This window comes from Phascolarctos cinereus, unplaced genomic scaffold (assembly GCF_003287225.1).
Source record: "Phascolarctos cinereus isolate Bilbo 61053 unplaced genomic scaffold, phaCin_HiC Scaffold_1;HRSCAF=81, whole genome shotgun sequence".
Classification (NCBI taxonomy): Eukaryota; Metazoa; Chordata; class Mammalia; order Diprotodontia; family Phascolarctidae; genus Phascolarctos; species Phascolarctos cinereus.
The window spans coordinates 111,671,575-111,685,198 of NW_027555514.1; the positions used below are offsets into that span (position 1 = coordinate 111,671,575).

At 43.6% G+C, this 13,624-nt stretch overlaps 1 protein-coding gene across 1 annotated transcript in view; it reads left to right on the top strand.

Moving 5' to 3' along the window:
* Nucleotides 1-13,624, top strand: part of PLXNA4 (plexin A4) — a 677,812-nt gene that overhangs the window by 90,647 nt on the left and 573,541 nt on the right. The window contains 2 exon segments of the mRNA XM_021002332.2: nucleotides 1,626-2,564; nucleotides 2,566-2,895. Coding sequence (XP_020857991.1) covers nucleotides 1,710-2,564; nucleotides 2,566-2,895 — 1,185 coding nt within the window. The 5' untranslated portion in view covers nucleotides 1,626-1,709.

Sequence of the window (13,624 nt, forward strand, 5' to 3'; positions counted from 1 at the left end):
CCTAGCTGCCCCCGAATAGCTAGCTACCTAAAAGTAGATACAAGGAAAACCTTAGAAGGAATGGTTCTGATATCCAGGATTATTGGGAAGGGTCTTCTGTGGAAGTTGGCATTTGAGCTAAATTTGAAGGAAGTCAGGGATTTTAAGAGTTGGAAGGAAGAGGGGAGGGCACTTCAGGTATGGGGGACAGCAAGTCCAAAGGCACCGAAACCTGATGGTTCATCATGGGTGAAGAATAGAGCACTGTGGTAAGCATTGGGATAAATAGAAAGGTATTGAGGATATGGTGTATACATACCATGGTGTAGGGGATATCATATTGGACTTGAAGTCAGGAAGACCTGGATTCAAAGACTGTCCCTGGTACTTCTTGGTTGTGAGAGGCTGGGCAAAACCATTTAACTTGTGTATGCTCCAGGTTGCTCAACGAGATTTATCTACAAAGTTGTAGTTTGAGGGCATGGATTCTTTCTCTGCCTCCCACCCCTACCCCTTCTCTCATTCTTTCTCTGTATGATGGAGAGATAAAGAGACATCTGTATCTCTGTCTCTATCTCTCTTTGTATCTCCCTCTCCCTCTCTCTTTACTACCGTGAAGAAATAACAGATTCTCCATGAACCTACATAGAAGATATACATACATAGAAACTAGCTCTCTTACAGTAATTCCTAGAGTGAGGCAGCATCCTATACACAGAAGATGCTTAATAGATGTTGGTTGAACTGACTTGCTCTATTAAGAACCTAATAGCCTTGGAGCCAAGAGAGTTTCAATTTCCAGTTTTTGCTGTGTATATGAGAGCAGATTTCTTTTTCTCTTTGTAGCTCTGGGGTGAGCTGCTTGCATACCTACGATACCACCTTTCAACCCTGGGCCCCTGTCAATGTGATTACCTAGCTACGTCTGCCCTAGTCATCAATGGTGGGAGTTGAGTCAGCTGGATTCTAATCAGAGAGGATATAACGGAAAGAACACTGGGTTTAACAGTCTAAAGACCTGAATTCCATCCTCGTCATGCGCCCTCACTAGTTGTGTGACATTGGGCAAGTTACTAGATTTCTCCGGGACTGGGTTTCCTCTTCTGGAAAGTGGGAATAGTTCAGCCTTATTTGCTTGGCTCAAAAAGTCACTGTGAGTTATCAAATAAGGTAATGCACGAGATACAGTACTTTGTTCTCCTAAAATGTCATATGAGTGCAAGATGTGTCTGTTTATAGCAATGATAATAGCTAGCATTTATATAGCATGTTAAGGTTTGCAAAACACTTTCTAAATATTATCTCATTTGATCATCACAACAATTCTGGGAGGTAGGTGCTATTATTAGGCCCATTTTTACAGTTCAGAGAATAGAGGAATAAAGAGTTTAAGTGACCAGCCCAGAGATACACAGTTAGTAAGATTGGAAGAGTACAGATTTGAATTCAGGTCTTTCCGAGCCTAAGTCCACAACATGATCCACTATGCTACCTAGTTCTTCCATTCTTCACATACTCATCTAAAAGATCCTGCTTCAGTGTGTACTAATGCTCTGAGAACCCCAAATATAGGCTCTAGAGTAGACTCAAGCTCTGCGGCTGTTTTCCATCCTCATTTCTCTCTTTTTTTTTTTTCCTATTTGCAGGGGAAGACCCATCCTGGGTCCTGATCCTTTGAAGTACCTCTTGGTGTGTGACTATTCCTGTGGCCAAGAGGACCCATTTCTGAGATGAAGGCCATGCCTTGGAACTGGACTTGTCTGCTTTCCCATCTCCTGCTTCTGGGGATGGGGTCTGCAGCCCTCCTTTCCCGACAGCCCCCGTCCTCACCCCAGAAGCGGTCTTTTCTCACATTCACTGCAGAGCCCACTGAGGGCTTCAACCACCTTGTGGTGGATGAAAGGACAGGGCACATCTACTTAGGGGCTGTCAACCGTATCTATAAATTGTCCAGTGACTTGAAGGTCCTGGTGACCCATCAGACAGGGCCTGATGAGGATAACCCCAAGTGCTACCCACCCCGCATTGTCCAGACCTGCAATGAGCCCCTTACAACCACCAATAATGTCAACAAAATGCTCCTCATTGACTATAAGGAGAACAGGTTGATTGCCTGTGGGAGTTTGTACCAGGGTATCTGTAAGCTGCTCAGGCTGGAGGACCTCTTCAAGCTAGGAGAGCCATTTCACAAGAAAGAACATTACCTGTCTGGAGTCAACGAAAGTGGCTCTGTCTTTGGCGTCATTGTCTCCTACAACAACCTGGATGATAAGCTATTCATTGCCACCGCCGTGGATGGGAAGCCAGAATACTTTCCGACTATCTCTAGCCGCAAATTGACCAAGAATTCTGAAGCTGATGGCATGTTCGCTTATGTCTTCCATGATGAGTTCGTGGCCTCTATGATTAAAATACCTTCAGACACCTTCACCATCATCCCTGACTTTGACATCTATTATGTCTATGGATTTAGCAGCGGCAACTTTGTTTATTTCCTGACCCTCCAGCCAGAAATGATGTCCCCACCAGGCTCCACCACCAAGGAACAAGTTTATACCTCCAAGTTGGTGAGGCTGTGTAAGGAGGGACACAGCCTTCAACTCCTACGTGGAGGTGCCCATTGGCTGTGAGCGCAATGGGGTGGAGTATCGCTTGCTGCAAGCCGCCTACCTTTCCAAGGCAGGGGCCTTCCTTGCCCGGACCTTGGGAGTTAGATCAGATGATGACATCCTCTTTACTGTGTTCTCCAAGGGTCAGAAGCGGAAAATGAAATCGCTGGATGAATCAGCCCTGTGCATCTTTGTCCTGAAGCAGATCAATGATCGTATCAAGGAGAGGCTACAATCCTGCTACAGGGGGGAGGGCACTCTGGACCTCGCCTGGCTCAAAGTGAAGGACATCCCCTGTAGCAGTGCGGTGAGTCAGGGCCGGCCTTCAGAAAATCTGACTGGAGACCAGTGGGACATCATAGCAGCGGGTAGTATTAGCAACAATTCCTCTAGTGGCTTTCAGATCTTCCTCTCCCCCAGAAAACATTTTTTCTTTTCTATTTGAATTGACAAAATATTTATTGATAATCTTCTCTTTCTATTATTTTCCATATTATTTTCACAAACTGCTCTGTGAAGTAGGTAGGGCAGGTAATACTGTTCTCAGTTTATACTTGAGGGAACTAAGAATGAGTCATTGTATTTCTCCAAGCCTCAGTTTTCTTGTTTGTAGGAATGATAATAGGATTCTAAGAGAAGTAAAATGACTTACAGATGGATATAGAATGGAAACTTAAGACTTTTTCCTTCCAGTCTCATGTTCTTTCCACTACATTACATTATATACTGCCTCATTTGTGCTTCTCTCTACCCCAACAACAACTAAAATTTTTGAATGTATTTTATATTTAATTGTCTGTGTATAATAATAATATAGCATTTATATAGTGCTGTAAGGGTTTACAAAGTGCATTACAAGTATTATCTCATTTGATCCTCACAACGACCACAGCAGGTACATGCTATTATTATCCCAATTTTCCAGATGAAAAATTAAATGACTTGTCTGGAGTCACACAGCTAGTAAGTGTCTAAGGCTGGATTTGAACTCAGGTCTTCCTGACTCCAGGTCCAATGCTGTATCCACCATATTGCCTAGGTGTGTATACATTGTCTCCTCCCCCACGCAGTGGAATGGAAGCTACTTGTGGGCAGGCAATATTTCATATTTTTTCTTTGTATCCCCAGCATGTAGTACAGTGGCATATAGTAGGCACTTAATAAATGATTGTTGATTTGAATTATTGCAAATTAGGAAGTGCTGCTAAGAGGGCAGAATCATATTGAAGAAATATCCATTTGTGTTTGGTCCCATCCCAGACACTGCAGATAGAGCAGTAGATAATATGCTAAGCTGTGTTCTCTACAGTAATAGAAAGACATACCTATCCAGTTCATAATCTTAGGCAGTGAGTAAGGCAGTATAGTGTAGTAGATAGGGCACTGGACTTGGAATCAGAATGACTTGGGTTCAAATCCTGCCTTAGATACTTACTAGTTGTATGAACCTGAACAAATTACTCAATCTCTCTTGTCCTCACTTTCCTCTTCTGTAAAACAAAGGGATTGGGCTCCACGTGGCCTGAGGTATACTCTAGATCTAAATCGAAGATGATTTTTCCTAGAAGCTTAGAATGAAGCAATCATTGGGTGAATGAGTATATTAAATTTGAGATCTGGAATTTTGGGATACTTATCTCTGTTCCTTTCTTTTCCTCTTTTGCTCTACTGGTTGAATTCCAGCTTCAGAGAAATCAATCTGTGAGATAGTTTTTTTTTTTTTTCAGATTTGAGGAGACTGTGGCTTGAGTTGTAACTAAATGTTTTGGTGCCTGGGGAAAACAGCAAAAAAAAAGTGACCTTAAATCAGCCCTCTAACTTACAATGTTTAAAAATATACAGGAAAAAATTAAGACAAATTCAGTTGAATAGTAGGTAGTGGTCATCTCAGGACACTGGCCCATGATGGGATTGACCCAGAAATCACTGGACACCTTTAGGCTGCTACAGGGAAGGCTGTCTTTCTACAAAGGAGCTGTGTGGGGCAGGACCAGCAAAATGTTTTCCTGTGATGTTGCCATAGGGTAGAGGAAGATAAATCTCATAGCTCCCTAATTCAACTAATTCTTCATAAGTAAGTTTTATATTCAATTGTTTGTATATCTCTAAAGTAGTGAAAGAGCTGTCAAAAACATAAACAGAATAGAATGTAATATTGCATAATATTGAAAAAAATCACTTAATATTTTTAACCTTCTCTAAATTTTGATGCCTTGGGGAAAAGTTCCAGTTACCTTGCCCTAGTAATGACTGTGCATGGTTTGCTGCCAGGTGAATGAAGTAAACTCTAGGTGCTCAGTATGGCACATTGTCATAAATATATTTGATTTTATACTTAAAGGATCTATGATTTCACAGGTGTGATACTCACTCAACTTAGAAAGATCATAAACCCCTTCATATCTTTAATCGATAGTTTCATGAGTTGCTGGGGCTAAAATAAGTCATCATTAGAAATGGTGATTAAAAAAAAAAGAAATGGTGATGAGCCTCTCACCTAATTACAGAGGCTGGCCCTCTAACCCCTTCCCCCCTTTCTCACACTTGGGAGCATGCGCACGCGCGTGCACACACATACACACACACACACACACACACACACACACACACACACATTTTGCCAGGCTTATAGTCAAAGTCTTTCCAACTAGGCATGATCTATCAGAGCTTGCTTCCTATGGTCCTGTTCTCTTGCTTTATGGATTTCAGGAACCTAAGATCACTTATCCATTGTGATAAGACAATAGGGTGGGACTCCAATAGCATATATATAGATATTCCTAAATAGCTGGAAACCCTTTCCCTTTTTGTTCTTGCCATTTTTATTGAGGTTAACATTGGGAGAAATAGGGATGAAGGCAGGAAAATCCTGGAGGGGGACTAGTTAGAGAAGGAGAGCAGAGCTTAGATGGTGATGATAGTTCAGGTTGTAGTCTGTTTCACAAGCATTTATTAAACTCCTGTTGTGTACTCACCTCAAACATCCCTCTTCTTCTGGAGGACTTTCCCTGTCCCCCACTTTCTTTCTAAGTCTTCCCTTTCTAAGGTTACCTTCTATCTTGTATGTACCTATTTATCATCTATGTATATTGCACGTACCTGTTTATTCATATACTGTCTCCCCCATTTTAGGATGTTAAATTAGGGAGCTGTGAGATCCCTTGAAGACAGGGATCCTTTGTGTGTGTGTTTTTGCTTTTCTTTGAGTCTTGGTCCTCAGTACAGTGCTGTATACATTGTAAGCACTTGATAAATGCTTCTTGACTGATTGATTAACCAAGCATCAGACAATAGAATACCTGACCTCAAGGAGAGTAAGTCCTATGAGAGGAAACGACGTGTCTGTGTAAAAGTACATACAGAATTAATACAAGGTAATTTTATTTTTGGAGGGGGGAGGTAGCAGCTGGAAGGATTAGGAAATGCCTCAGGGTAAAGATGGTGTTTGAACTGAACTCTGAAGGAAAGCAGGGATCTTAAGAGACAGAGGTGAAGAGAGAAGGCATTCCAGGTATGGGAGGACAATGTGTATGTGCAAAGGCTTGGAAGTGGGAGATATAATACGTGTGAAGAACATCAAGAAGAGGTTTGGTTGGGCTGAAGAATTCATGAAAGGAAGTAATGCATTTTAAAAGGCAATAATGATAGGTTGTGAAGGGGTTTTAATCCCGGGGTCCTGGACTGGGAGCTTAGACTCTTGGTTTACATTTCTAGCCCCAGTTGCTGACTGTGTATTCATGAATAAATAGGTTTATAGAATGTGTGTACGTATCTGCTAGTGCACCCTCAGCCTCTCTGGTGTAGCTGTCTAGGAACTGACACGTTTGTGCTTTGCAATTTCTTTGGCAATAACCAGATTCTTGCGAGATCTGCAGGGAAAAGAAGCACCAAAGGGCTTTTGGAGACTGCTTTGCAGCAGAAACTTGACAGGAGAGGACTTTTAAAGTTATGGTTCTACACTAACTTAGCTGTGTGACTCTGGGCAAGTCACTCGACCCTGATTGCCTTGCCAAAAAAATAAAACAAATTAAAGTTATGATTCCAGGAGAAAGAACGGTTTCCTGGGTCACACAGGTGAACCCTTGGTGCGCTGGGGGGAGAGAAGAAGGGTGTCGTCATGTCCTTTCTGTTGTGCATAAAGTAAACTCAGATTCATTGAGGGGTCTGTGTGGCCCAGTGGATAGAGGGTTAGGCTCAGAGCCAGGAAGCCCCAAGTTCAAATCTGGCTTCAGACACTTACTAGCTATATACCCTGGGCATAAGTCACTTACACTCTATTTGCCTCAGCTTCCTCAACTATAAAATAGGGATAATAATAGTACCTACTTCACAGGGTTGCTGTGAGGATTAGATGATATACATTTATAAAGAGCTTAGCACAATGCCTGGCACAAAGTAGGTATTTTACAAATGCTATCTTTCTTTCTTTCTTTCTCTCTTTCTTTTTCCTCCCTCCCTCCTTCTTTTCCCTTCCTTCCTTTCCTTCCTCTTCCCTCCTTCCCTTCCTCTTCATTCCTTCCCTTCTTCCTTCCTTCCTTCCCTTCCTCTTCTTTCCTTCCTTCCCTTCCCTTCCTCTTTGTCTTCCTTCTCCTTCCTTCCTTCCTTCCTTCCTTCCTTCCTTCCTTCCTTCCTTCCTTCCTCCTTCCTTCCTTCCTTCTTTCCCATTTTCCTTCCTTTTCCTTCCCTTCCCTTCCCTCCAGTGTGCTGGAAACTTTCATAGAATTATCAGGAAAATAGGACTGACTGATGCCAGGACTGGACTTAATGGAGCCAGATAAGAAGCTTTTGATTTTTCTTTTGGCCTTAATTAGCCCTTTCAAGTCTGAGGCAAGTTCAGGGCTGAGGCAAGAAGGAGGCCTGTGGAAACCCCACATAGGGCTGGAGCCGTCTCTTCAGCCAGGCTTTCTAAAAAGGCCGAGCCAGGCTTCGAAGCATGGTATCAGTTTCCTTTGATTTCACTGATATCCAGTTTACTTTCATTAGACGCTTGGACAGTAATTTACCTGGGCTCATTTCAGACCACACAGGCACCAAATTAGCTCAGTAGAATCAGACAAGTGAGTGGTGTTGAGGAATGCAGACATTCTTGAGAAAACTAAGTTTTACGGGACCTGTTCTAGTGTCTAATTGTTAAATTTTCACCCCTCTTTCCTATTTCGAGTCAGGGGAAAATGGATCTGTTTGAATTCTGCTTTTTCCTCAAGGTCTAAGTTGTGGAAGGTGAGTGGCACTGATAGTCTCGGTCTTGGAATTACCATCTCTCAAAGAAAGCAAGAAGAAGGATGATTAAAGGCTAGGGCATTTTCCTTCAACATTTCAGTAAGACAAGGGTCAACTCTAGCATTTAATGCTGTGGTTTTGTCTAGAGGTGCTTAGAAAGGAGAGAAAATCAGCTTTTGTTTATTTATTTATTTATTTAGGCTCTTCCTGCTTTGAGTTAGCTTGGCATTTCATGCCATGATGCACTTTCAAGAAATAATTTTGCTTGACCACACCTCGCCCTTTCCCTGTCCTAAATTCATCTTACCCTGAAACCAGGAGAGTGGGCAATCTGCTTGTTAACCCTGGTTGGCAGTGGGAAGGTGGCTGTGAGCTGTGGGGGATGGATCGACCAGCTACACTGAGTGTGTCCTGCTATTACCTCTGGTTCTATTGAGCAGGAAGACAGGGCTAGCCTAAAATGTCCATGGGGTTTCCCCCTGTATAGTCAAAGGTCTGAAGTTCAAGTAGAAGGGGGAGGAGGTGGAGCCTGCCATCCTGGGGGACCCCAGAGGGCACTAATTGCCTTTTAAAAAAATCTAAAGTGAATTGTGGTAGGTTAGCTCTGCTCCCATCAGAGATAAAGCTAGCTAGCCAGCTAGGAGAGGCCGTCTCCTGGGACTGTGTGGTGTATTTCTGCTGCTATAAAAATGGATGCTGTAAATGTGAATCTCAGGATGGATATAGGGTCTAGTGCCTGGGGAAGAACATGAGGTGAACAATAGGCGTGAGGGAAAGAGGCAGTTATCTGACTTCACCGTCCTGGGCATGCCTTCTCTGATGCCCTGCCCTCTCCTTGCCATCTCACTAAACAAGGGGAGGTACCCTAGAACAAGCAGGTCAGTGTGTGAAATTCTCTCAGAGAGGGCCAGGGTAAGAAGGAGAGAGGCAGTATTACATAGTTGGAATTAGTCATCAGAACCATTTGTCTTGGGACAGAACTAGAGCCCTGGGGAGATTGAGGTGGGGAGAGACAGAGACAGAGACGGAGAGAGAGAGAGAGAGAGGGAGAGAGAGAGAGTGTTTGGGGAGGGGGTAGAGACAGTCTTTAGGATTAGGTGTAGGGGTGTGGACAGTTCCTAATGTCCCTGTCCCATGCATTCCTTTTCTGATGCCCTGACCTGCCCCCTCATCTACCAAATGCAGAGAAGTATCCCAGAACAAACAGGTTAGTAGTGCCTGTAAATTGTTCTGATTCTCTTAGAAGAGAGGGGTGGAAAGGTGCAGTATTATAGTGCTGGAATCTGTCATCAGAACCATTTATCTTGGGAACCAGGGGACCTAAGAAAAAAACAAACAACCCCAAACACAATGTCCCAAGCTGATTTTGCTAATGATAATTCACGATGCTTAATGATATAATTATTTAATTTCTATTCCTGAGAGGGGCTTTGGTTGTGCCTCTGAGGTCCCCTTCGGGCCTAAGTCTGTGATCCTTGAGGTCTTATGGTTATTGCTCGCATCCCTCCCCCTACCCGGCCCCAGCTGGGCCCATCTGCTGTCTCCTCAGCTGTATGTCTCAAGGTGCACTTGGGTTAGTGACAATGCTGCTCCAAATGAGCTGTAGAGCACATTCAGATCATGGCTGGGACCTCTGAGATGAGGGGGACAGCCTTCTGACACCTGAAAGCCCTGAAGTTCCTGTGGTCCTGGCTCCTGGAAGGAGCTGGAGCTCTGAGCAGGACAGAATGGTGGGTCTTAGCATGTCCGTCTCCCTCACTTCCTCACACTTAGCTACCCTGCTTCCCCACCAGGCTGGGGGGTGGCCTAGGATGTTCTTCTGCATTAGAAAGGTATCCAGGAGTCCAAGACCTCTCCCAGGCCCCTTTTTCCAAGTCTGTTTTCTGAAGCCTCATCACAGACCACCTGTCACACCATTTCTTGAGTCATCTCAGACCAATTCAGTTAATTTAGCAAGCTTTAAGCACCTACTGTGTTCCAGGCTTTGTTATTACTCAGAAATCCCTGATGAAAAAATTCTCTCCACCAGGGCAGGTCTTCATCTTTTCTGGGCTGTCTTCCAAAGGGCTTAAGATCCTTCTATATTTAGAGAGTTACCTTGAGTACTGAGAAAGGACTTAACCCCGGGTCGCACAGTCAGTATGTGTGGTTAGCTTAAACACTGGTCTTCCTGGCTTTGAGACCAGCTCTCTGTCCGCTTCACCAGGAACTGGGGATGTGAAGACAAAAATGAAGCAGACCCTATCCTCCAAAAGCTTACATTCTTTTGGGAGAAACACGTAAGTAGGGGAGGGAAGAGGAAGGGAATATGCATTTATATAGCACCTACTATGTGCCAGGCACAGTGCTAAAAGCTTTACAAATTTTGTCTTCACAACAGCCCTGGGAGGTGGGTGCTGTTATTAATTCTATTTTACAGTGGAGGAAACTGAGGTTAAGTAACTTACCCAGGGTATACAGCTAGAATATGTCTGAGGCTAGACTTCAACTCAGGGCTTCCTAACTCCAGGCCCCCTGCACTACCTAGCCATCACCACTTTTGCCTTTATGTCCCCCAAAGCTAGAACACTGCCTGGAATATGGTAGGATAGTGATAAAAATTTATAGATTATTGGTGTCCTATTTGCCCCCTATCTACTCTATATCCACTCTATCCTCCCCACCCCCTCCCCAGCCTGTAGAAGCGCCAGGAACATGAAAATCCAGGATAAGCAGAAAGCCACCTAAGGCCAAAAACCCTTCTTACTTTACCTTGCTACTGTCGCTTCCTTTCTCCTGAAAGTAGAATCCTAACTAAGTCTGGCAGTTTCCTGTTCGTTGTTGTTGTTGTGACTAAATTTAGTAAAGTTGATAACAATAACTAGCATTTATATGGCACTTTAAGGTTTGTAAGATGCTTTTGCATGTGTTATCTCGTTCTATCCTCACAACAATCCCGTGATAGGAGCTATTGTTATTCCCATTTTGCAGATGGGTAAACTGAAGCAAGCAGCTGTTAAGTGATTTGCTTAGGGGGACACAGCTAGGAAGTGTCTGAGACGTCTCACTCTTATCTGCAATTGGAGGCCTTCATGCTCCAGGAACCTCTTGGATGCTACTGACTTGGGCCATCCTGACCCTGGCACCATGAACCCCTCACAAGAATTATGCTGATGAGAGTGACCTGGCTGCCTAAGACGGGTGGGCTGCATCACCACATGCTCTTTCTGACCACTGGAGCCCTGATCCTCTTGTTGCCTCTCCTAATTAGTAATTGGTATTTCTCTCTTCCTATGGCTAGCTAAGTGCTACCTCCTACTCCCCTAATCCCTATGATTCAGAGCTGCTTTCTGCCTCCGGATAAACTCCTTTCCCTTTCAACCTTTCCCTGAACTTTAATCCCTAGTCTAGCTCAGCCCTCCCCCTCCGGGTCCCTGGGCTCCTCTGCCCTCCCTGCTCTGCCGTACCCTTTGCAAACTCCAGTCTATCATTAACAGACTCTCTTTCTTCCAAGAACTTACATTCTCAGATTCTTTTCCAACTTCTGGTCCTCACAGAAGGCGGCATTTCTGTCAGGACTTCTGGCCCTGACACTCTCTAGAAGATGCTTTATCCTTGACAGACAATGGAAATAGTGCTGGATATGGTTTCAGGACATCTGGGTTTGTGATATTTGTGATCCTGGGCAAGTCACTCCAACTCTCAAGCATCAATTTCTCCACCTGTAAAATGGGAGTCATAGTACTTTTAATTTAATTTTGCAAGCATTTATTAAGCTCCTACTATATATAAGGCACTGGGAGAGGTTGGGGGGGATACAAATACAAAAGCATAACAAAATTTGCCTCCCATCAATAAGCTTACATTCTGTTGTTGTTGTTCAGTAGTTTCAGTCATATCTGACTTTTTATGATCCCATTTGGGGTTTTCTTGGCAAAGCTACTGGAGTGGTTTGCCATTTCCTTCTCCCATTTTACAGATGAAGAAACTGAGGCAAACAGGGTTAAGTGATTTGCCCAGGATCACACAGCTAGTAAGAACTTATGAAGATGAATCTTCCTGATTCCAGGCCCTGCACCACCTAGCTGCCCCAAGCTTACAGTGTACTGGAGGCTATAATATACACATTTTTGTTATTTATTTGTGTTAGTCATGTCTGACTTTTTGTGACCCTATTTGGGATTTTCTTGGCAAAGATCTTGGAGTGGTTTGCCATTTCCTTCTCCAGCTAATTTTACAGATGAAGAAACTGAAGCAAACCCAGTTAAGTGACTTGCCCAGGGTCACACAGCTAGCAAGTGTCTGAGGTCACATTTGAACTCAGGTCCTCCTGACTCTGGGGCCTTTGCTCTATCCACTACACCACCTAGCTCCCCATATATTATGAACATCAATAAATTAAATAGGGAGTAGACACTAATAGCAGGGTGGGCACACACACACACACACATGCATGCGCAGCTGTATAAGGGCTTCATTATTCTCACCTCATGGAGACATGTACATAGACATATTCCTGTATACATGCATACTCGTTACACATTCATCACTCCCGAGGTTTTCTCTGTTTCATTGTCTCACTCTCTTTCCCTCTGTGTCTCACTCTCTGCCTCTCAGTCTATGTCCTTCTCTTGTTTCTCCACACACTCACGCACACACACACACACAAACGTGCATATGCACATGTACGTGTACACACACACATTTATACATGCACACACATCCATGTGCGCACGTATGCACACACACACACACACACACACACTCATGGTGGCATGATAGATAGAGCACTGGACCAGGAGTCAGGAAGACCTGAGTTTGCACTGGGCTTCAGATACGGATTAGCTGTGGGATCTTGAGTGAGTCACTCCATGGCTCTCCGCCTCAGTTTCCTTATCTGTAAAATGGGGATAATAATAGCACCAACCACAATGAGATGTTATGAGGACTAAATAAGATAATATCTGTAAAGCTCTGTAGGAACTTTGAAGTGTTATATAAAAGCCACAACGATGAGGTAAGGTACCACATCCATACTAGCCCAAGAAAAATACGAAGCCAAACTGTAGGAAGCCAAATCTGGCTTGTTGCATCCTCAATTTTTATCTGTTTTTGAGTCCCAGAGATTTTTTTTTTTGGTGAGGCAGTTGGGGTTAAGTGACTTGGCCAGAGTCACACAATTAGTGATGTTATGTGTCTGAAGCTAGATTTGAACTCAGGACTCCAGGGACTGTGCTCTATCCGCTGTGCCACCTAGCTGCCTGCAGAGATTCTTTTAGTGGGGTCCCTAATCTAGCGCCTTCCACCTGGGCTATTGGGTCTCATTCTTATCACCAACTATCCGGTAAATGTAAGCTGGGGGCTTTTAGTATAATAGGCTGTCAGAGCTGTAAAAGAGCCTCAGAGATCAGCACACAGCACCCTAGAATTTGGGAGAGGCCTCCGTGGGCTGTCTACTCAGACATGAACACAGGCTAATTTTGAGTTGGAATGATGAAATGAAGAACTGCAGTTACAGAATCACTCCATCCCAGGTTAGAAGGTGCCAGAATAATAACAACAACAATTACTACTACCACTAATAATAATAGTAATAACAACAGTTATCACTTCTACATTGTGACTTTCCTCATCTCGGTTCTGTTATATCATAGGTCAGCATAAGAAATTAAAAGGGAATTTTGGGGGAGTTTTGCAGAAGCCATGAACAACACAGAGCCTATGATCAAATACTTAACCCAAATTTAACAGTAAGGTGCTATAAACACCCCATAAAAGAGAAAGACAAAGTTCTGACTTCTTCTCTGATATGAAGGGAGGGACAAAAAAATTTTACG